General features: G+C 34.5%; 1 protein-coding gene and 1 non-coding gene across 2 annotated transcripts; one reads left to right on the top strand and one right to left on the bottom strand.

The window, feature by feature from the left end:
- The first annotated feature begins 12,929 nt into the window (after positions 1–12,929).
- On the top strand, positions 12,930–13,011 carry TRNAS-UGA (transfer RNA serine (anticodon UGA)). The gene has a single exon. It is a non-coding gene; the product is annotated as a tRNA-Ser (tRNA).
- Positions 13,012–17,847: 4,836 nt separating this feature from the next.
- RKF3 (receptor-like kinase in in flowers 3) lies at positions 17,848–20,563 on the bottom strand. The gene is made up of 2 exons (XM_039043130.2): positions 18,381–20,563; positions 17,848–18,222 (listed from the first exon to the last, which is right to left on the bottom strand). The coding sequence occupies exon 1, from the start codon at positions 20,337–20,339 to the stop codon at positions 18,480–18,482; it is 1,860 nt and encodes a 619-aa protein (XP_038899058.1). The 5' UTR covers positions 20,340–20,563; the 3' UTR covers positions 17,848–18,222; positions 18,381–18,479.
- Positions 20,564–25,318: the final 4,755 nt, after the last annotated feature.

Here is a 25,318-nt window from a genome sequence, read left to right as displayed (position 1 = left end):
TAGAATAGGTTTCTTATTTTAAATGATGTATATCTTGTTCCCGAACTAAAAAAGAACCTCATTTTTGTAAAGTGTTTATTGCAATGTAAATATACTATCTCGTTTAATGTGGATAAAGCGTTTATTCATAAAGATAGTGTTTTTATTTGCACAGCAAATCTGGAATCGAATTTATATGTGCTAAGGCCGTTAGCCATGAATTCCCTCCATAATACTGAATTTTTCAGAACTGTCGTAACTCAATCAAAACGTCAACGAATTTCTCCAAAAGAAAATGCCCAACTTTGGCATCTGCGTCTAGGCCACATCAATCTCAATAGGATTGAGAGGTTGGTGAAGAATAGACTTCTAAGTGAGTTAGAAGAAAAATCTTTACCAGTGTGTGAATCTTGCCTTGAGGGTAAGATGACTAAATGACCTTTTACTGGAAAAGGTTATAGAGCCAAGGAGTGTTAACCTCGTACACCATTTTTCCTACATGAGTGAGTAACAAGTGTGTTAAGTAAAATTATGAAAGGAGGTAAAGAAGGTTGGCCGATGGAGGAAAAAAATTCTAAATGTTAGAAATACTTAGTCAAGCGTGAGTTTTAGATAATATAACAAGTGAAAATTTGGTAAGTATGAAAGCAAAGTGTAGGCATCCATTGATGGAGAAGTGTGGACGCATGGGGTTGCGTGTGTAGCAACCAAAGCTTGTAGAGGTTAAGTGTTAAAGGCAAGGGTAAACTATGCGTTGGTACTAAGGATGAATGCATGGGTTAAAAGGCATGATGCGTTGATAAGGCTTGGAGAAGCCTCAAGTGTGAGCGAGCAACGGCGCTAGACGATCGTGTAGCAGATGAGTGGTGTTATACGATTAGGTAAGTGATCATTTAGTAAGTGAACGACACTACAAGATGAGGTAAGCGATGCGGTAGGTGATCGTGTACTAATTATGCGGAGCTAAACGAAGCATTAGACGATGCAAAGGATCGTGCTAAACGATGGCGCTAAGCATTGGACAATTGCGTAAGCGACACTGCACGATCGGCATCAGCGCTAGATGATGAGCTGTACGCACTAGATGATAGACGTTGGGCACTAGATGATAGGCGCTGGGCGCTGAGCATTAGATGATGGAATATACGATGCACGCTAAATTTATATTATGAGGCGAAGGCCTAATGTCGGTTATGAAGGAAGGGAAGGACAAACAAATTAATTGAAGAAACTCAATAATGGGAATTGGTCGGAAGCACTAAGTGCTGAATGAGGTGGCGGTTTGACCATTGAAAAGGGGAGGCGAAAGAAAGTATAAAAGGGAGAGGAAATTTAGAAGCTCGGTTTTAGAAAATGATTTGAGAAAATTAAGTGAGATCGGTGCTGTTTGAAAGCTGGGAGGATCTAGTTTGTGAGGTTATTCTTCTAGAGAAAGATCTCACACAAAGAATAGCAAAAAGTGAAGAATTTGCAGAAGGGGCAGATTCTCGGATTAATCAGAGCTTGAAGTAAAGATTGGAAGCTCCAGGAAAAAATGCAAGGACTTTTTGGCTGATATTTTAAATGTAAAAAATTTAATTCAATTCTAAACAAGTTCGTAGAAGGAAGTTTCTTAAAAAGAGTCCTGAATTTTAAGTTATGAATTTTTGAAGTTGAAATAGGGAATTGGTGCGTAAGCAGGCAGCTGCTTGGGAAGATTAAGCAGGCAGCTCACCATTGTGAGCAAGAGCGAGAGCGAGATAAGAAAATGAGCGAGAGCGAGAGTGAGATAAGAAAATGAGAGAGAGCGAGAGTGAGTTAAGGAAGAGGAGGATCTCGCTAAGGATGAAAATCTCGCTGGTTTTGCGCTGAATCTCGCTAGAAGTCACAAATCTCGCTGGAAAGTTACAAATTTCGCTGGAAAAGTCACAAATCTCACTAGAAGTGGTAAGTCTCGCTCATAATGATCATCTTACTAGTATTGTTGTTTATTAATGAAAGTTTCATTAGTAAGTGAGCTACCTGAAGCTTTTTGCTAAGAATTCTAAGGAATCTAACTGGGGATTATGTCCTTTCAGGCCAAGAAGAGCTAAGAGAGGCATATAAACCGTTTAAGAGCCCCAACGAGATGTGAGTGACTATAAATGATTTATAAATATTTTAATAATCCATGCTTTGTTGACAGTTACCTTTATGTTGGTTATTTTATAAGAAGTTCCAAGCAACGCATTTCTCTAAAGTTTATAAACGCATGCTAGTTACAAAGTTTATGAAATATGCTTTGGCACAATGGTTAAACCATGGTAGTTTTCAAAAGGATATTCTATGACATGTTTATGTTAAAAGTATTTGTGTTATGTTTTTAAAGCATATGTGCTCTTAATGTTGTTGAGCATGCGTTAGCAAATGATGTTCTTGTGAAAACTATGATTTATGAGATCAAGCTTTCAGTAAGCATGTTTTATGAAAATGTTTTCCTATCAAGTATTTTCAGCTCAATACAAAAGTACAAGGAGAAGATATCCGAGCTGTACTACCTAGTTTCAGTTATGTTATGATTCTGATGCTGAAGTACATAGAGAAGGTATCAGAATAATTCACTCAGTTCAGTGATAAGCAGTGGTACCCTGCCTCAGTTATGATCCTTGACATCAGGATCCAATTTGCTCTACGTGCACGTAAGACAGTTAATCAGTTCAGTAGGATTGAACCACGAGGATTCTTTCCTAGCATTGGCTTTAAGGTGCTGAACAAAAGGGTTCTCACCCCAGCCCAGACTTATGTTTGAGAGATCGAACAAAAGGGTTCTCTCTTAAACATGATACCCGACGATAAGATTGAACCACGAGGGTTCTTTCCTAGCATTGGTTGTAAGGTGGTGAACAAAAGGGTTCTCACCCTAGCCCAGGCTTATGTTTGAGAGATCGAACAAAAGGGTTCTCTCTTAAACATGATACCCGACAATAAGATTGAACCACAAGGATTCTTTCCTAGCATTGGCTAGAAGGTGTTGAACAAAAGGGTTCTCACCCCAGGTCAGGCTAATGTTTGAGAGATTGAACAAAAGGGTTCTTTCTTGAATATGATATCCGATGTTGAGATTGAACCACGAGGGTTCTCTCTCAACTGGGAATCAGTTTAGCTATGTTTTCAGATACAATGGTTTTAAAAGTTTTATGTACACATTTGCTTGGCATGTTTTAATTCCAGTATTATGTTTTCTAGCTTTCAGTATAAGCATGAGATTTATGTTTTTATTAAGTCACTCACTGTCCGAGTAGCTCATTCTTTCAAATGTTTTTCTTTTCCTAGGTAGTGGTCATCTCCCTAGAGGTTAGCTGTCATCTTGCTCTGCCACTTAAGGACTCCAGTTAAAAGTCCAAAGTCTAGAGAGAAGTTTTAGGTGTTTACTCTATAAATGTCTGTACATATGAGTTGCTCATATTAGGGACTAGTAAAATATATTGGGACCGCTGAATTCTATATGTGTTAATATGATGTAATTTTGTTGTTGTTGATCCCTGGTGTTCTGAGGTTATTTTTAAAGTTTCATTAGTTTGGTGAATGTTAATATATATGTGTCCCAGGGATCTAAGTAGGTTAAGGATGTTAGTTAGGCAGGAAGTGCCACAAAAGGGTTGGTAACTACTGTCATCACATTCACTTCTAGATTAAAAAGGGTAACCTAGGAGAGGGTATGACAAGGAGCCTCTTGAGTTAGTACATTCTGACCTTTGTGGTCCTATGAATGTGCGAGCCCGAGGTGGCTATGAGTATTTTATCAGTTTCATTAATGATTACTCAAGGTACGGGTATGTTTATCTTATGCAACGGAAGTCTGAATCCTTTGAAAAGTTCAAAGAGTTCAAGACTGAAGTTGAAAATGCATTAGATAGACGGATTAAAACACATCAATTGGATCGAGGTGGAGAGTTTTGGGGCTCTGTATTTCAGGACTATTTGATAGAACATGGAATCGTTTTTCAACTCTTAGCGTCGAGTACACCTCAGCAGAATGGTGTAGCGGAGAGGAGAAATAAGACCTTGTTAGACATGGTTCGCTCGATGATGAGCTATGCTTCCTTACCAGACTCGTTTTGGCATTTCGCAGTGGAGACTATGGTATACATACTCAACTGTGCTCCCTCGAAGAGCGTTGCAAGAACATCTCTGGAGTTGTGGAACGAGCGTAAAGCTAGTCTACGTCACATCCACATTTGGGGTTGCCCTACACATGTGCTTGAGGCTAATCCCAAGAAGTTGGAACCACGGTTGAGGTTATGCCTCTTTGTAGGCTACCCCAAAGGTACACGAGGGGGTTATTTTTATGATCTGACGGAAAATAGGGTGTTTGTTTCAACAAACGCTACTTTCCTGGAGGAGGATCATATAAGGGAGCACAGTCCACGAAACAAAGTCGTATTGCGTGAGCTTTACAATGAAACTACTTTAACTTCAACAAGAGTTGTTGAAGAGTCTGCTACATCAACAAGAGTTGTTGATGGGAGTTCATCCAGTAAGTCAATTCCACCTCAAGAGTTGAGGGAACCTCGACGTAGTGGAAGGGTTGCAAACCCACCCGTTCGTTATCTGGATTTCACGGAAATCCTTGCTATGGTAGCAGATGGCGACATTGAGGATCTGTTGTCTTATAAGAAGGCGGTGGAGGATATTGACTGGATGAATGGGTCAAGGCCATGGATCTCGAGATGGAGTCGATGTACTTCAACTCAGTATGGAATCTTGTAGATCAGCCTGATGGGGTTCGACCTATAGGTTGTAAATGGATCTACAGCGCAAACGGGGTGCTGATGAGAAGGTACAGACCTTCAAGCTCGACTTGTGCCAAAGGGTTATACCCAAGTAGAGGGAGTCGACTATGAGGAGACTTTCTCACCTATTTCCATGTTAAAGTCGATCCACATCCTCCATGGCTAATCATCTCAAAAACATCTATTAATCTGCACATCCACAACAAGTTTAACCATTAAACAGTGTAGAAATGCACCCACCATGAATATATATGTCATTTCGTTGCAACAGATGAAGTCGGAGTATCAGAACCTGGCTCTGATACCAATTGAAGGATCTCTTACCGAAGAGTTCCATGAGTGCGTTCGGATCGCTCCGATCTCACCGTGACCAAAATACACATTATACATTCAAAATATACAGTCATACAAACAAACATTAATTATCGGCATGCTATGAACAACAAAAAAACAAGGGAAAGAGTGCCATACCAATTGAAGACGTTCTTCAAACTTCAGCACTCAAAGTAGCGAAAAACCTCCATGCGATCTACCAACGCCTAGCGGAAGTGTCGACTGCAGCAGCACGAACAACCGCGAACACGAACATCGTGGGGACGACACCACCAGAAAAGAGCCCCAGATATTCTCGAAGTGAGAACCCAAAGTGTGGTCTTTGGTGAATTTGGTAGAAGAAGGAGGAAACACGAATCGTGTAGTCGATAAGCAAGTGGGAGGGAAAAGGATGCTATCGCATAGCAAAATGCTTATCGTTTAAAAGAAGCTACACGATGATGTAGATTTTATTGAACGATCGTTTAGGAAATAGTATGTGAATGTTCAGTAAAATCGGCAAACTATATGATCGTTTAAAGAAGCTATCCAATCGTGTAGGAACAAGTGTGCGATCGTTTAGGCGTAAGGTGGACGATCGTCTAGACGAAGAGGACTATCATATAGACTCTCGTTTTACGTAAGCGATCGTTTAGATTTTCACCAACGTGCGCTCTCTCTATTTATTTTGGACGACTACGATGGACAATTCAAAAATGAAATAATTTCATTTTTATTTCATCGGTTACAATAACCGACTCATTCCCACTAACCCACGTCCAAACGTGGTTTTTGGATTAATTATCATATAATTAACCAATTAATTGATAATAAATATAATCATATTATATTTTTATCCTATAGTTTGATATCACATATCTACTATAGTATTTTCTCCTCTACTTGATGTAAATCATATTTATATCTAAGTTCCTCCAAAATAATGTATCTCATACATTTAGCCAATTATATCATATATAATTAACCAGTCCAATTATATCATATATAATCAAATTTTCTCTTGTCAATTTGAACATTTCAAATTAACCCAAACACTGGTTCTCGACTTTATCCAAGCTACCCAGGGGACCAAATGGACCTATGGCTCGAAGCTCCAATGGTCCATGAATAGCTGACTAAACTCTTTAGTCACGAGATCCACCATCCGTTAACTGTCAGGCATTCCACTAAAGACCAATAGCTGAACTCTTCTTCCCCCAGATATATTTCTGTGTACATTAGATATAACCGATCATGAGTACGATGACCCTTCACAGATGCTCGTAAGTACAACTGAGCCAAATTATCATTTTGCCCCTGTAGTTACATCTTACTCCTTAAGTACCACTGATTCCTCTAATGAACTAGTCCAACTACGTGTGAACACCTCTCGAGCCAAGAGAAGGTGTGTGGTGCCACGTCGTTCAAGCCCCGGAATCAGTCCTTAAGGGAGCTATCTATCTACTTACCTCTGCCTCGGGGAAGGAGTGAATTCCATCTTGTGTAGCTGAGTTCCCAACTCCCAAATTAGACGAATCCCCAAAATGGTAGGTTTGAATCGGTGACCTAGCCACTCGCACCCATACAAATCAAAAAACCGCTCTCAATGGCAGGAGTTCCCAACTCACTCAGGATTGAGGTCATGTTACCTATGGTCATCCTAGTGAAGTGAAGTCTCTGTCATGAACGGTGTTATATAACGAGACATTAACACTTCGTGATCAGGTCTTACACAAACTCTTTGTATAGGACGCCCCCGCTCGCATGTCCCTAACACGAATGATCTGGATCAGATCATCTGTGATAAGTTACAACACTTGTGACCATTCCACAAAGCGGGCCACATCCGTAGCGTTACCAGGATAAGGTTTCCCTCTTATATCCATATACTACAGACCATTTTGGTTATCACTCAAGACATGATCCACTTGTATGTCACCACATACATGCTTGAGTCACATACAGATAACCAGAGATTTTATGTTTATTGGTTTGTGGTAAAGAAAATAAAACATGCAAATGAGCAAAAATACAAGATGTGAAGTAAATATCATAACAACACAAGCATTTGTACAAACTGTTTACAAACTACAGGACACGAGATTTTAGGGCATCAACCCCAACATATTTGAAATGTTCAAATTGACAAGAGGAAATTCAATTATATATGATATAATTGTGTGATGTATGAGATACATCAAGTGAAAAATTAATGTAAATATGATTTATATTAAGTACCATAAAATAGAAAAAGAACTATGGTATATATGTTTCATGAAATAAAATATTAAAACTATAGGTTATAAACATAATATGGTAAGTTGGTTATCATATTTATTTATAATATATAAATTATTTGATAATTATATTCTTTTTCTCTAATAACCGATTGAGTGGGAGGTTATTGGTGGTTTTATGGTAATCGTTAGATAAAAGGAAAAATATTTTCTTAATTTTAGAGGGTTACGACTTTCGAAAAGTTACTAATGGAAAAAGTTATCAAGTAAAAGTGTTTCACTAAGCGATAGCTATAGAGAGACTAAACGATCATGGAGTTTGACTATACGATAGTTCATCAGCTAATTGTAGCTAAATGATCGTGTGGCTTTGTCTATACGATAAGCTGTCATTTACTAAATGATCGAGCACATCGTTTATACAGTTGACTATGTTATCTCCCACTTGCTCGATCGTCTACACGATCATTGACCTCTAGTCTCTTCCTCAAGCAAAGATCATACAGAGCCCACAACTCCTGGATTCTCACACCGAGAATACCAAGGTAACCATTGTGGTGGTGTCCTCATTCACTTCGTAAATCGAGTGTGACTTGATTGGTTCGTGGAGGCCGTTCGTTGGGTTCATGATCGTTGTGGTTGTGTTGTGCACCAGTCATTGCGTTCGAGGGTTGTGTTGCTGTTCTTGGATGCTTGGAGTTTGATCGAGGGAGTTTGAAGAATGTTTCTTCAAAGGTACGCATATTCTATCCCTTGATACTCTTATTAGCATGTTGTAATTTCGTATTGTGCATGACCTGTTAGTTTCCATTCTTAGATTGTAATTGTTATGCTCAACTCGAATGAAATTTGGAACGATCCTTCCACTGCTAATGGAAATCCTCATGCTTGATTTCCTTCAGAGCGTACATCTTGGCATGTCTTTCTGAAGTCTTGGCCAAGAAACATGAGCCATGCTCACAACTCATGAGAACATGGAGTCCCTAAGGGGAATGTTTGGATAACTATCCACACAGCTCAGGCACGACGCTCTTAAATAATCTTCAATGCTATAAAATAACGGGCATCTGTTAGAGAACATGTTTTCAACATGATGGTCCATTTCAACATGGTAGAGATGAATGAGTCCATCATCGATGAAGCCAATCATGTTAGCTTCATCCTGGAAACTTTACCTGAAAGTTTCCTACAGTTCCGTAGCAATGTGGTTATGAATAAGATTGACTACAACATGACCACCTTGCTCAATGAGCTATAGACCTTTCAATCCTTGATGAAAACCAAGGAACAGAAGGGTGAGGCAAATGTTGCTTCATCCTCTGAGAAGTTCTTCAGTGGTTCGACCTCTAGAATGAAGTCTGTACCTTCATCTTCTAGCACCAAAAAGTGGAAGAAGAAAAAAGGTGAAAAAGGGGAAAGCTAACCCACCAGCTGCTGCCTAGAAGGGCAAGAAAGCCAAGGCTGCAAAGAGAATCTATTTCTATTACAACCAAGAGGGACATTAGAAGAGGAACTGTCCCAAATACTTGGCAGAAAAAAAGAAGACCAAGCAAGGTAAATATGATTTACTTGTATTAGAGACCTGTTTAGTGGAGAATGATGATTCTACCTAGATAATTGATTCAGGTGCCACTAACCATGTTTTTTTTCATTTCAGGGAATTAGTTTCTGGGAAAGCTGGGGAAATGACGATGCCTAGAGGAATAAAATTTACAATTGACAATACATTGTTCTCTAGTCAATCAAAGAAAAATCTTCTAAGTTTTAAAGATATACGTTACAATGGTTATCATATTGAGACTAATAGTAAGAATAATGTGGAATATCTGTATGTTATCTATACTGTCTCAAATGAAAAATATATATTGGAAAAGTTGTCTGCTTTATCTTATGGATTGTATTATACTTATGTACGAGTAATTGAAACATATGCAACGATGAACCTGAAGTTCATGAATCCAAATATATTTGCATTTGGCATGATAGATTGGGTCATTTAGGGTCTATAATGATGAGAAGAATTATTGAGAATTCAAATGGATATCCATTGAAGAACCAAAAGATTCTTCAATCTAATGAATTATCATGTGATGCTTGCTTTCAAGGAAAATTAATAATTAGACCATCACTAGCTAAAGTGGGAACCGAATCATCTGTATTTTTAGAACGAATTCACGGTGATATATGTGGACCTATTAACCCACCAACTGGACCATTTAGATATGTTATGGTATTAATAGATGCATCAAGTAGATGGTCACACATGTGCTTATTATCAAGTCAAAATCTTGCAGTTGCAAGATTACTTGATCAAATAATTAAGTTAAGAGCACAATTTCCTGATTATACAATTAAGAAATTGTCTTGATAATGTTTGTGAATTTACATCCTAAGCTTTTGATAATTATTGTATGTCAATTGGGATAAGTGCTGAACATCCTGTAGCTCATGTTCATACACAAAATGGTTTAGAAGAATCATTTATAAAATGTTTGCAATTAATTGTAAAACCATTACTTATGAGAGCTAAGTTTCCTTCATCTATATGGTGACATGCTATTTGCATGCAGCATCGCTTGTACATATTAGACCAGGATGGACATGTTATTTCGCTTATCATAAGTACTTGCCATTACAATTAGTTTATGGTTATGAGCCAAATATATCCCATTTGGGAGCTTTTTGATGTGCAGTATATATTCCAATTGCTCCATCACAATGTACTAAGATGGGTCCTCAAATGAGATTAGGAATATATGTTGGATATGATTCACTATCAATTATTAAATATCATGAACCCCTGATGGGCGATATATTTACTACACAATTTGTTGATTGTCATTTTAATGAGACAAGTTTTTGAACATTAGGGAGAGAAATTAAGAAATTGGAAAAAGAAATTACATGAAATGCATCGTTATTGTCTCATTTAGATCTCCATATAGATCAATGTGAACTTGAAGTTCAAAAAATAATTCATTTGCAAAATATATCAAATCAATTATCATCTGCATTTATAGATGCAAAGAAAGTAACTAAGTCACATATACCACCTGCAAATGTTCCATAAAAATTAATATCCTAACAAAAAAAGATTAATGAGTCTCGAATCCACCAGAAGTGTGGTAGACCATTGGGTTCCAAAAATAAAAATCCTCAAAAACGAAAAATAATTAATAGTAAAAAAGACTTGGTTGAGGATGTAAATACCCATGAAAAAAATCCTTCACATGACTAGTGAGGAAGGTGAAATACCTAGAAATAATAATGAGATTTCACTAAACTATGTCATGACAGAAAAAAGATGGAATCGAATTAATATAGTTATTGACAACATTTTTGCGTATAATGTTGCTCTTGATATTATATTTAAAAATAAGAATCCTGAACCAAAATCTGTTGAAGAATGTCAACATAGAAAAGATTGACTTCATTGATAAGAAGCAATCGAGGCAGAATTAAGCTCACTTTCAAAACAATAGGTTTTTGGACCAGTAGTCCGAACACCAGAAGGTGTTAAACTTGTGAGATACAAATGAGTATTTATGAGAAAAAAAATGAAAATAATGAGGTCACGAGATACAAAGCAAGACTAGTTGCACAAGGTTTTTCACAAAGACATGGTATTGATTATGAGGAGATATATTCTCCAGTGGTAGATGCAATTACACTAAGATATTTAATTGGTCTGATTGTGTATGAAAGTCTGGATATGCATCTTATGGATGTAGTTAGAGCATATTTATATGGATATCTTGATAATGATATTTATATGAGAATCCTAGAAGGATTTAAGGTACTTGAAACATATACATCAAATTCTTGGGAATTGTATTCAATAAAGTTACAAAGATCGCTATATGGATTGAAACAATCAAAACGGATGTGATACAATCACTTGAGTGGATATTTATTGAAAGAAGGATATCAAAATAATCCAATATGTTCATATGTTTTTAATAAAGAAATCACAAATAGGATTTGCTATTATAACTATATATGTTGATAACTTGAAATAATTGAAACTTCTGGAGAGATTTCAAAAACAATATGATAATTTAAGAAAGAATTTGAGATGAAAGATCTTGGAAAAACAAAATTTTTCCTTGATTTTCAAATTGAGCATTAGTAGATGGAATATTTATTAGTCAATTTATACAGAAAAAAGTTTGAAAAGATTTTAGATGGATAAAACACATCCAATAAATATTCCGATGGAAGTCCATTCATTGGATATAAAGAAAGGTATATTTCGACCTCGAGATGATAATGAAGAACTTTTTGATCCTGAAACACCATATCTTAGTTCAATTGGTGCACTTATGTAACTTGCTAATAATACAAGACCAGATATTACATTTTCAGTAAATTTATTAGCTAGATATAGTTTTTCTCCTACAAAAAGACATGGAACGAAATTAAGTATATACTCTGTTATTTTTTAGGAACAATTAATATGAGTTTTTTTCATTCAAATAAATAAAATTTTGACCTAGTTGGTTATGCAGATTATGGATATTTATCTGATCCACATAAAGTTAGATCTAAAATAGGTTATCATCTGTTCACATGTGGAGGAACTGCTATATCATGATAATCGGTGAAATAGACCATAACGGCCACTTCCTCAAACCATGCTAAAATACTTGCAATTCACGATGCTAGCTGAAAATGTATATGGTTAAGATTAATGACTCAATGCAGTCGTGAAACATGTGGCTTGTCTTATAGTAAAAATCTTCCAACAATATTATACAAAAACGGCACAGTTTATATAGCCCAAATCAAGGGAGGATATATTAAAGGAAATAAAACAAAACATATTTCACCAAAACTTTTTTACACTCATGATCTTGAAGAAATGACGACATCACTGTACAACAAATTTGTTCGAAGGGTAACCTGACAGACTTATTTACAAAAGATATTACCAACTGCAACTTTTGAAAAATTTGTGCACAGCATTAGAATGAGACGACTCAGAGGTCTTAAGTGAAGTTTTCATGAGGGAAGTAAATATATTATATTATTTTAGAAGTACATATTATATGAAATATGTACTTTTTTTTTTTCCTTCACTAGGGGTTTTTCCTAGTAAGGTTTTAATAAGGTATATTTCATATATATATGGACATCTAAGGAGAGTATTATAAATATTATAATAATAAATAAATGTTTATTGCTTAGTGTCCTAAAAGTCATGTGTTAATTTTCATGTTATCCACGTGTCTTGTAGTTATTTATGTTTAGTGTCCATATAAGACCACATCTTACTTACCGCTTTGCCTATAAATAATGACATTTTATGGATCTTAAAATCATAAAAATGGGTGGATTAATCCACTTCAACGTACTACTTAAATTTCCATATTACTCAATTTTTATGGTTTTAGTTATTTTATAATTTTAGTTTATTATTATATCGTATTGTATTTATTTATTTATTATATTTAAATATATTTTATTATATTTTTTTTTCTATATTCGTTGTGCTCCGTTGTTTTCCTCAATTTCATAACAATTTTAATTTTAAAGCAATGATAAATAAATCATTTTACCCGTAAATGTACGAATAAGATACAATATTACGGAAAAATAATATTAATAATAAAATAGGATTATTTATTAATATTCGTACTATTATATTGAAGTCGATATGTCCGAGTGGTTAAGGAGACAGACTTGAAATCTGTTGGGTTTCGCCCGCGCAGGTTCGAACCCTGCTGTCGACGTTTTTATCTTTTTTTGTTATCTTTTGTTTTTTCTAAGAAAAATTTCCCCTCCCTTTCCATTTCTTTTCCCTCATAAGTAATTCTTCAAAATACTATTTTATATAATATTAAAATAGGAAACTGAGTTTCACCTTTTTTATATATATAATTTAAAATGTTTCATTGAATTTTCTTTATTTGTTATATACATATTAAGAAGTTAATATTATAATTGAGATTCATGATAATTTATTAAGATAGAACATTTTCTGATGCTGAATTTAAAGATTGATTCATATAGAAGCAAAAGTATATCTAAATTCATTACCTTAATATAATAAAAAATAGTGGTAAATGACTAGATTAAAATGATTCTAATGAAAATGGCTAAAAACATGAAATATGATAGAAAATTGATTTCTAAGTTTAATTTTAAAAAACGATTCTTAGAGTAAAGATCTATGTTGAATAGAAATGAGACTTAAAATGATATGGTAATCCCAATTTTTGTTTTCAAGTTATCTACACTGTTAATTCTAATTTTTGTCAAATATTTTAATCAAATTCTACTTTTTGAAATGTTTATGAAAAATAAAAGATAATTTTAAAATAAAAGGGCGAAAGTTTAAAGATATATACTAATATTATAATTTAATCTAATTTTAATGATTAAATTAGTCAAATCGAAACGACCACCGGATGAGGTGCACCAATTTTGTGCTGAAAACCATTTACCTTTCAATCAACTTTTTGTTGTCTTTTGACTTTATAAAGTAATACAATCTTTTGTCGTTTTAATATTTAACCGAAGAAAAAAAATTGTTTATTTTTCCATTATTAGCTCTTAGAAAATTCATGTAAACATTAAAGCAATATTATCAAAATTCAAAACCAAACTTATCTATGTCCAATTTTGATTATTTCATTTTTTATGAAAAATGACGAAGGTGAAAATTAGATTTTAAAAAACATAAATGACTTGTTTGGATCTAATATCTTATGTGGAGAGATGATATAACTCCTATATCACTGTTTGGTCCACTGATATACCATTTCTTTATTTCCTCTGACATAACCTTCATTTAACAACTCTCAGCTTCTTTACCCCACTTCCTATATATCATCCCTTCTCATACCCGACCGTCACTCTCTCCTCTCTTTCTATGGCCCACTTACGTTTTTATTTCTTTATTCTTTTCTTGAGTTTATTTCATTATAATTTGGGTGTAATTTTTTCCACTATATCCATTTTATTAAGAAACCATGGTATTTCAATCTAGTTCTATGCACTCATATTCTACTTTCAATTTACATTTTCCTCTAGTATCATGTATAAAGTATATTAATAATTTATTATCTATAAATTATGTCATTCAATTTTTCATTTTTATTTGCTTAGTATATCAATTATTTATATGTATAATACCCATTAAAAAAATCACAATATTTTGGATTAAATATTTGTACACAATTTCTCAAAAATTAAAAAAATCTCTTCATATACATCATCAATACTAAAATCTACTATTCAAAAGCCCATTATAAAACCTCAATAGATTCATTCTTAAATATATATGAGAAAAGTCTCAACGAAATCCCTAAGCTTTTGTAAATGCCTCACTAAATATTTAATTGATCATTTATAACCCTTTAGTTCTCGATAGTTTTTAAAAATTAAATTTATAAACACTACTTTCTCTCGTTTATTTTTATTTTTTATTTGTTTTCTTTTGAAGACTCTTTTTAAAATTCAAGTCATGATTGAAAATTATATATATATATATATATATATATATATATATATATGTTTAGTATTAAAAAGTGGAAAAAAGTTTTAGAAAAAAATTTTGGTACATCCATCCCTGGCTTAGAATTAAATTTCGTATTCTGAAATGTTGATATTTCATTGACTATTTACGATTAATCTTAAATTTGACTGAGTTTTTTTTAAACAACAATAATAAAGAATTATCTAAAAAACAATAATTGAATACAAAAAAACTAAATTGATACAATAATTGAATTATAAGATTTAAAAAAATATTAGTGTCCATACCTACATTATTTTAGAGTACAAAAAACTGAACCAAATATCACTAACATATGAACTCAGTACATGCAAACACAGACATATGAACTCAAACATAACAACTCTGGATACCTGAACACAGACATATGAACTCAGACAACACAACTATGTACCCCAAACATAGACATCAGAACTCCAGACATCGTATATCATTTAAGCACCCCAAACAGCCCCAAAGGGGTGTTTGTTTCACCAACATGAGTTGAATTGAGTTGGTATAATATACCAACTCATTATTTGGCCCACCAACTTTAAATATTGGTATAGTTGAGTTGATATATTTTACCAACTAGCCCCGACTCATTCTAACTCTCCATTCTTCCAATGTTTTCAATGACCCACCCATCGACCACTATCACACTCTAGGAACTAACTCCAAGCTCCGACAACCACCTCCGATAAAAACTCTAACGACTAACTCCAGGCTCCAACAACAACAACCTCCGATGACAACTCGATGATAAAATCCGACTCTGACAACCACCTCTGATGACAACTCCGACGACCAACTCCGAGCTCCAACAACCTTCGCGCGACCAACTCTGACAACCAATTTCGCCCAACCACCTTCGGTGACCCAACTTCAACGACCAATTTCAAGCTTCGATAACAAACTCCAACAACCATCTTCGTAGGCTTTGACAACCACCTTCGACTACAAACTATGACAGAATCACCTTCGATGACCACCTTTGAGCAAACAACTCAGACGACCAACTTGAGGCTTCAAAAACTACCTCCGAGGATAAACTCTGGCAACCAACCCTAATACCAATTTCATGCAACTAACTTAGGGCTTCGACAACCACTCTGACTACAAACTCCAACAAAATCATCTTTGATGAACAATTTCGACGACCACCTTCACCTGACCAACTCCAAGCTCCGAAAACCACCTTCAATAACAAACGTCGACGACCAACTTCATGCGACCACCAACCACCTCCGATTGCAAACTCCAACAAAAATCATTTTCGAAAATCAACTTCAACACCACTTCTGATTATTATAAGACTGATGACTGTTAAAGTATGTTGTAGGGTTGTTGATTATATAAATAATAGTATTTTGTCTACATTGACTGCAATATTTATAAGTAAAAATTTGTTAAAAAATATTTTATTTAATTGAATTCACGTATCAAATGAGCGTTAAAAATATTTAAAAAAAAAGGTATGTAGTAATTGAAAAGTATGTAACATATAACAAAAAAAAAAGTCATAACAAAAGTTCCTAAAACATTTTCTAGTAAAAATTAGTGAAAAATGAAGATTTTTTTTTTTTTTTTTTTTGATGATCCTCCAAATTTAGAGGAATTGAAAGTGAAATTGTTGAAAAAATGTGGTAAAATTTCATTGGTTGCTAAGATGATAGGAGAGATTTAATTAAAAGAAAATCCATGATAGAGTAAAAATATAGAGTAATAACATGAAGAAGAAGAAGAAAACGAAAAAGATGATAATGAAATTCATGGAGAAAAATTAGGAATCAAAAGTTTTGATTTCTCTTTGGTTTTTCATTTTATTTAACCATATTTCTGCAACAAATATAATGGATTAATTGTTATTCATTGCCCAAAAAAGAAAGAAAGAAAACTTTAAAAAAAATTTAAAAAAAATTGCAATCCATATTTTATTCAAACAAAAATAGGTAAATTATCGAATAAAAAAGTTTCAAAATAAAAATAGTAATCATAAAAGAAGATTATTTAGAATTCAAAAAACTGCACTACACCCTAAACACATATAAACTCAGACTAAATAACTCTATATCCAAACACAGACATATGAACTTCAGACATCCTATAGAAACTAACAAAACCAAGTTAGTTGAGTCAATTGAACCATACTTGTCTATAGAAAAATTTTTAGTACTACAATGCACGATAAAAATTTCAAACTATTTACTAGGGGTGGAAACGGTTTGGTTTGGTTCGGTTCGGTTTGGTGGTCAAACCGAACCGATTTATTGGTTCAAACCAAACCGCATATATGCAATTTGATTCGGTTTCAAATTTGATTTTGGCATTTTTAAAAAATCCATGTTATATTTTTTAATTAAAACGGTTCGGTTCCGTTCGGTTTTAAATTCGTTTTTGTTCTTTAAATAAAAAACGATTTGGTTTTAAATTCAGTTTTACTCTTTTTTAAAATATACAAATAAATAAATATATATATTAGTTAAACACTCGGTTCGATTTCAAATCCAGTTTTCAAAAGTGAAACCGAACCGACCCAAATTAATTCGGTTTCAATATTTCTTCAAACCGGATCGAATCGCATTTTTCGGTTTCACTGAATTTTCAGTTCAATTTTTAAAAACGGTTTGGCTTTTGCGGTTTGAATGACCACCCCTGTTATTTAGGTTAATTGCTTACCATTAAAAAAACATTTAAGAATGGCGTGGAACTAATAAAGTAAATAATATATCATTTGCTAACACGACGGTACCATAAAATGTTCCGTATGTCTTGTTAGTTTCAATCGTCTTTTTCAAGTAGTCAATTCAAGTAGGAAAAAAAAATTGACTAAAACTGATTCACTTACACATCTATATGCACTTGAAGAAATAACACCTGAAGATGCATCCACAATTCCAAGTAAATGATCATATGTTTATACTTGTATAACAAAGAAAACAAATGAAATTTCAACTTAAATCAGAGGCCACCAAAAAGGTTAATAATGCTTCTTTAAATCCATTTCTCTAAGGATATCATGATGCAAAAGCAAAACCAAAGTCTAAACATTTGAATGCAAAATCTGAACTTCAAAACAAAAAAGTATGTTCCATGTTTTCATTACTCTCCCTCCAACACTGAACTTCAAAAAGAGATTAGAAAAACTAAATACTTACAAATCTATCCATCTTTACAATGGAGTAGAAGCATGGACTCCAAATCTGGAATCATCCAACTAATCCAACAAACAAAACGAATAGCACATTGCAGAAAACTCCACATGACTGTCCTTTCGTACGAGCCTAGGTCATGTATCAGTCCCTATATAGTTGATCATCCTCTAAGGTTGACAATTGATCGTCCCTCAATATTGATAAGTTATTGTCTCACCAACTAGGTAATCAGATGCAAGCCCCTTCCCAAGCAGATTCCTCCTTTTTCTCGTGCGGCCGGTTTCTTTGACCTAGACACGAAAAACAAAACGAATAACTCATTGTAGAAAACTCCCCACAACCGTTCTTTCATAGGAGTCTAGATCATGTTCCAGTCCCAGTATGGTTGATCATCCTCTAAGACCGACAACCGATCATCCCTCAGTATTGGTAAAACAGTCTTACTTACCAACCATGTAATCAGATGCAAGCCCCTTCTCAAGCGGATTCCTCCTTTTTCTTGTAGAAAAGTACAGCCAGTTTCTATGACCTAGACGACCCCCCCACCCTACTTATGGTCATTTTGTAATGTGAAATTATGGAAGCCAACTGAACCAGAATGCTGAGCAGAACTACTACTACTCATAGATCTCTCAATTTCATCAATATCAGCAACTAAAGGGATGGGTCTCTCTGGGATTGAAGGAACAGAGAGCTCAGTTTCCAACATTTTCACAACTTGATCCATTGATGGCCTGGCATAGAGCTGGGGATGGGAACAAAGAACAGCAATCAGTACATACTTCTCAACAACCTCTGGAGAACCCAGCTCTGGCATGCCTTCTTCAATAACATCCCTTGCCTTTTGTTCCCTAACCAAAGACCAAGCCCAATCAGTCACTAGAAAGGGCTGGCTGTCATGGCTCCTCACCCCGAGCGCCTTCCTCCCACTCAAAAGCTCGAGCAAAACAACTCCAAAGCTATACACATCACTCCTCTCCGTCAACTGGCCGTACAAGGCGTACTCGGGTGCCACATACCCCATAGTTCCAGCAACTCTTGTGCTCAAATGAGTCATTCCTTCTGGCGTGAACTTAGCTAAACCAAAATCAGCCACCCTGGGATCAAAGTTTTCATCCAAAAGAATGTTGCTGGCTTTGATATCTCTATGGATAATGGCAGGCTGAGCTCCAGAATGCAGATAAGCCAATCCTCTAGCTGTGCCAAGAGCAATCTTTTGCCTAATTGGCCAACTCAACCTCTTATCTGAAAACCCAAACAAATGATCATAAAGACTCCCATTCTTCATCAAATCACACACAATTATTCTCTGGTGACCCTCCATTGGAGTAGTTGCAATACAATATCCTCTCAAAGCTACAAGATTAACATGCCTAACACTTGAAATTACCTCAACTTCATGAGCAAAAATGGCGTCCCCTGCTGCAGAACAGTTCTTAAACCTCTTCAAAGCAACTTCAGAATCATCTGATAGAACCCCTTTATACACATTTCCATAACCCCCTCTTCCAATTATGTTATCTCTAGAAAAGTTCCTTGTTGCCCTCTTGATTTCATCGAATGTGAACTTCACCAAAGTAGTGCTTTCACTTATCGATTCCAATCCAGAACCCAACCCTGTTTCAACTCTACGGATTCTATCGTTCTTCTTCACTTTCCCCTGTTTCCGCCAGAAAAACAACCCGCCTGCAACCGCCACCGCCGCTGCCGCAACGCCACAACAAATTAGAACAACTAACACCACCGTATTCCGTTTCTTGCCTCTCGAATTCTCCGATGGAGGATTGAGTGAGAATAAGCATTTGGCAGTTCCCAAATCGGTCGGTCCAAACTGATTCACGAACGCCGCTGTATAGATCGACGGATATGCGGGGCAATCGGTGACATTGCCGATCGACGGACCTGTCAAGAACGAGGCCTGAATGATCGCGAGCCTCGTCGTGCACGAGGCACAGGGGGAACCATTTTCAAGCGATTGATTACAGATTGCAACAACACCATCGAGGGCTGATTTAGGAACGATTCTCTCAAACTCTGATTTGGTGGTGATGTTCATACAGCCATGTGAGATCCACCCGGTTTGAAACCCGCAAGAGCTCCGAATGTCGAAATTCGGCCAAGTGACATTCACAACCGATTGGTAAGAATTCCAGCATGAATCGGAAGAGTTCACCGGAGGCAAGAAGGAACCGGTAAGTTTGAGGTACTGGGAGAGGACGAGGCGGAGACCGAGGCGGATGTATGGACATTCGCCGGAGAAATCGGGGCGGGAAACGACGGAACCCTGGGAGAACTGGCGGAGGACGGTGAAGTTGAGAGGGCAATCAACGGCGGCGGCGGCGGCGGCGGCGGGGGAGAGAGATGCTATGGTGAGAAGAAGGAGAAAAAGGTGGGGAGAAAGGGACATTGGAATTGATTTAGGGTTTTGGGTTTCATGGAGAAGAAAGGGGGAATTGAGGAATTGGGGGAATTGGGGGAATTGGGATTTTGGTTGGTGGTGATAGTGGAGGTTGTTTTTCTTAGGCAGCCATTATCGACGGAGCTTGAAAAATGCTCCCACTGAAAGACAAACTTGGTGAAGGAAGGCAACTTCCTTGGAACTTCAAAATGAGAGAAAATTTGAAAATTTGTTGTTTCTTCTTTTGAATAATTTTTTAAAAAAATAAAGAAAGAAAATTGAGAAAATACCTTTTTGGTATTCAATTTCAAAATATTAAGTTAATTTCGTAATAATTTGATTTTCTGTTTTTATTTACTTTTTGGTATTCAATTTCAAAATATTACAGCTCATAAGTAACCATTTTGTTTTTTTATTTTTATTTTTAAAAATTAAGCTTATTTCCTCATTATTTTTATCATGAGTCGCATCTCTCACACGATTGAATTTCTAGCCAAATTTTAAAAAATAAAACATTTTTTTAAAAAAAAACTACTTTTTTTAGTTTTTAAATTTTAGTTTGTACTTTTAAACCATTGGTAAAAAAATAGATAACAAATGAAAAAAGTTTGGAGGTAGAAGTAGTGGCTATAAATCTAATTTTTCAAAACAAAAACAAAAAACAAGAGGTTAACAAATGTGGCCTACATTTTTAAGTTTTAAATTTTATTTGGTTTCTATGTTTCAAAATATTACATTTTTACTATTGAATTTTAAATTTTGTTTTCACTTGGTTTTTAATTTTCAAAATTTACATTTTTAACTTTGATTTTTCACTAAATATTCACTTTCAGTCATTATCGTTAATATCCACTAATTAGTTTAAAAGAATTAAATTAACTATAGGTAAATTGATTTCTCTAATTTTTCATCATTATTAAATTATTGAGCAAAATGCACTTTTAGTCCCTAAAATTTGAAGTCAACATCTATTCAGTCTCTGAAATTTTAAAATAAATACTTTAATCTTTGAGGTTTGAAAAATACTTCTAAATAGTCTTTGAATTAATTGATCGTTAGTTGATTAACGGAAAAGTGAAATGAGACATTGAGTAAGTAAATTTGAAATGAGTGGCTATTTTTACTGAAATTTTTCATTATTTTTCAATATTTGGTAGTTTTTTTTCCTGTTTATCTCTCTCCCTCCCGTCCTCTCTCTCTCTCCCCTCCATCTTTCCTCTTAAAATGGTTTTCATAGGTAATGCAAGAAGGATCCATCAAATTCCCAACAAAGAGCCTTGAAGGATGAAGCATCAAAACAATTTTCCTATGGTTTTGCGTTTGCAAAAGTATTATATACCTCCCTCCCTGTCCTCGCAATAATTAGGGAATTGTTAGAGAGAGAGAAAAGGGGAGAATAAGGGAAAAAAAATCAAAACTTGGAAGAGGGAGATGAAAGGGGAATTGTGTTTTTGTTTTTTCTCCCATTTTTTTTTTCAAATTTTTCCATTATAAAATTTCTAGGGTTGATTGATCTCACTTTTGAACGCTGATTCTTTAAGCATGCTTTGTTCTCATTCGGATGTGATCTCGGTTCATTTATGTATCCTTCCTAAACTCGAGTCATTACATGTTCATCAGCTTCTGCTTGGTTTGTCCCTGAACCACATCTTACTGGGAGAGGTTCCACTTGAAGGTTTGTGAAAATCGTGTGGAAGCGGATCGGATCCCAATTATTTTATTTTACAGAAACAACAAAATACAAAATACAAAAAAATTAGATGCATTCTAAAAGAAAATACGATATGCTATAAGAAACCAAAAGAAGAAATTAGGGTTTAGAAAATACTAAACCTTGAAGTCACTACTCTTCACGGGTTCCTCTCTTGGTCATGAACCTTCTTGAACTCTCCTTTGGAACACGAACACACCAAAAGACAGCAACCCAAATCCCAATTGATTTGACACCATCACAATGAAAACCTCATCATTCTCTATAGGGTTAAGAAGGAGTTTTGTAGGCTTCTCTTAATTTTGGGAAAGGAATGAGTAATGTTTTTGGAGGAAACAAAAAGTAGAAAGAAGAATTCCTTGAGGAGGCAAAGATCTTCTCTATATCAACGATGAAGAAGTCGTTCTACACCAACTCCCCTTTCCACAATTGAAGAGAGAAAATTAAGGAGGGAGTTTGTCATAACTCTCTCCTTTAATTTAATTCAAAAATTAAATTAAAAAACTAACTTTTTAATTTAATTAAATAATATGTATAATTATATAATAACTAACTTACTATCTAATATATATTAAACTATATATTATATCTAATATAACATATATAACCTATAATTTATATTATATCAAATAAAATATAACTTATAGTTTGAAATTTTCTCATTAAACCTATAGTATTTAATATGAATCAATTTCAATTTAAATTTAACCTATAGTATTTATATGAATCATATTCATATAATTAATATTTTAATCATATTCAAATATTTATTTCCTCTCAAATAAAACTTTACATTATAATTTATCAAATACATCATATTAATTATATCAAATATAATTAATTCCCTCAATTAATTTGAACAATTCAAATTAATCCAAAATTAATTCGATTCTCAATAATCCCAGTTAAGCTACCAAGGGGATCTTAGATTGAAGCTCCAATGGTACTTGGTTAATTAATTAAACTCTTTAATTAAATTAGCCAACTTCCATTAACTGTCGGTCACTCCATTAAAGACCAACAACTGCACTCTTCGCGCTATAGATATAGTTCTGTATCCATTGGATATAACTTATCAACGGTTCGCTGACCATTCACAACTTGATCGTAAGTACAACTGGGGTCAAAATTATCGTTTTGCTCTTGTAGTTACATCTAACTCCTTAAGTACCACTGATCTCTCTAATAAATAATAAGTCATTATGTTGGGATTAGTGTCTAAAATCTCTATTGTATTCTTGTAGTTTGTAATCATTATATAAACAAATTATTATTTTATGAGCATACACTCAATCCAATCAACTAAGATCCTAGGTTATTTTATGTAATTTAAACAATGTAGAGACATACAGGTGGATATTGTTTAAATAATAACCTAAACGATCTGTAGTAGATGGATAAGACTGGGTATCTTATCCTGGTGACACTACGGATATAACCCGTTTTGTAGATGTTACAAATATTGTAAAGTGCTACAAATAATCTAATCCTGATCATTCATGTAGAGACATGTGAGTAGGGATATCCTATACAAAAAGTTTGTATAAGACTGGATCACGAAATGATTAGTCTTCTTATATAACATCGTTAAAGTATAGACTTACATTTCACTAGGATGACCATAGGTGACATGACCTAAATCCTGAGTGAGTTGTGAACTTCTACCTATGAAGGCGGTCCTTTGATTTGTATGGGTGAAAGTGGCCAGATTGCCAACTCAATATGCCTACCATTTTGGGGATTCGTCTGATTGGGGAGCTTGAAACACAGCTACACAAGACAGAATTCACTTCTTCCCTGATGTCTAGGTAAGTAGATAAATTACACTCTTAAGAGCTGATTCCTGGACTTGAACAATGTGATCACACCTTCTTTTGCCCAAGAGGGACTTGGTCATAGTTGGACTATTACTTATTGTTCATTAAAGGGATTAGTGGTACTTAAGGAGTTAACTACAGAGGTAAAACGGTAATTTTGGTCCAGCTGTACTTACGAGCAATTTGTGAAGGGTCATCGCATTGTTGACTGGTTATATCAAATGGACACAGAAATATATCTGTAGTGCAAAAAGTGCAGTTGTTGGTCTTTATTGGAGTGACCGACAGTTAATGGATGTTGGGTAATTTAATTGAAAAGTTTAATTAATTATCCAAGTACCATTGGAGCTTCAATTTATGGGTCCACGAGGCCCCTTTTGTAGCTCAACGGGGATTTATTGAGAATTAAGTTTTTTGATTAATTTGAATTGTTCAAATTAATTGAGGGAATTAATTATATATGATATAATTAATTTATAATTAATATATTGTATTAGATATATTATAATATAAAGTTTATTTTGAGATGAATATTTGGATATGATTCAAAAATTAGTTATATGGATGAGATTCATATAATTGAATTTAGTATAAATATGATTTACATTAAATGTCATGTAATGATGAGAGAAAATAAAAACTATAGTTTATATTGTATTTGATACAATATAATAACTATAAGTTATGTGTTATATTTGATATACCATATAGTATACATAAATAATAAGGTAATTATTATTATTATTATTATTATTATTAAATTAGTATTAATTGAATTAAATTAAATGTTGTTTTAATTAATGGGAGGGAGTTACAACTCCCTCTCCCCTAATCTTTCTCATCTAGTACATGGAGAAGAGGAACGCATTTCAGTTAATCATCTTCTTCCCCATCTCTCTGAAGGTCAATGAGATTGTTGTCTGAAAAACATCTTCTTTCTCTCATCCTCCTTTCCTCTTCTAAAAGTATACAGAGCCCACCGCTCCTACATATTCTCAATCTCAAGAGAATAAGCGGTGGTGTCTTGATTTGAAGATCAAGATCCAGAACGAAGGGTTGGTCCGGATCAAGAGATTTCGCGAAGGTTATTTGGCTTCAAGGGTAAGTCATTTTCTTCTCCAATTTCTCTAATTAAGCATTATGTATTTCTAATTATTAATGCATAATATGTCTTTGTTCTGTAATTTTACAGTTCTGTGAAAAATAAAATTGGGACCGATCCCCACGTATTCACATAGGGACCTTTACTAGTTCCCTTCAATTGGTATCAGAGCGGACGATTTTGATCCCAATTTTTTTTAGAACTATTTTACAGAGTTATGTTGGGTGCATTATGTAAATTTTTTCATGTTGATGAATTATTTATTGAATGGTTTGCTATTATGGATGTTTCGGAGTTGGATCTTAGTTTTACAGCTTTATTTTACAAATTCAGTTTGTAAGGGCCCATGTTTTGGGGC

This window comes from Benincasa hispida, chromosome 9 (genome assembly GCF_027475165.1).
Source record: "Benincasa hispida cultivar pf3 chromosome 9, pf3_genome.v1.1, whole genome shotgun sequence".
Classification (NCBI taxonomy): Eukaryota; Viridiplantae; Streptophyta; class Magnoliopsida; order Cucurbitales; family Cucurbitaceae; genus Benincasa; species Benincasa hispida.
The sequence above is the reverse complement of the archived record's forward strand: the minus strand, read 5'-3'. Positions and strand labels throughout refer to the sequence as shown.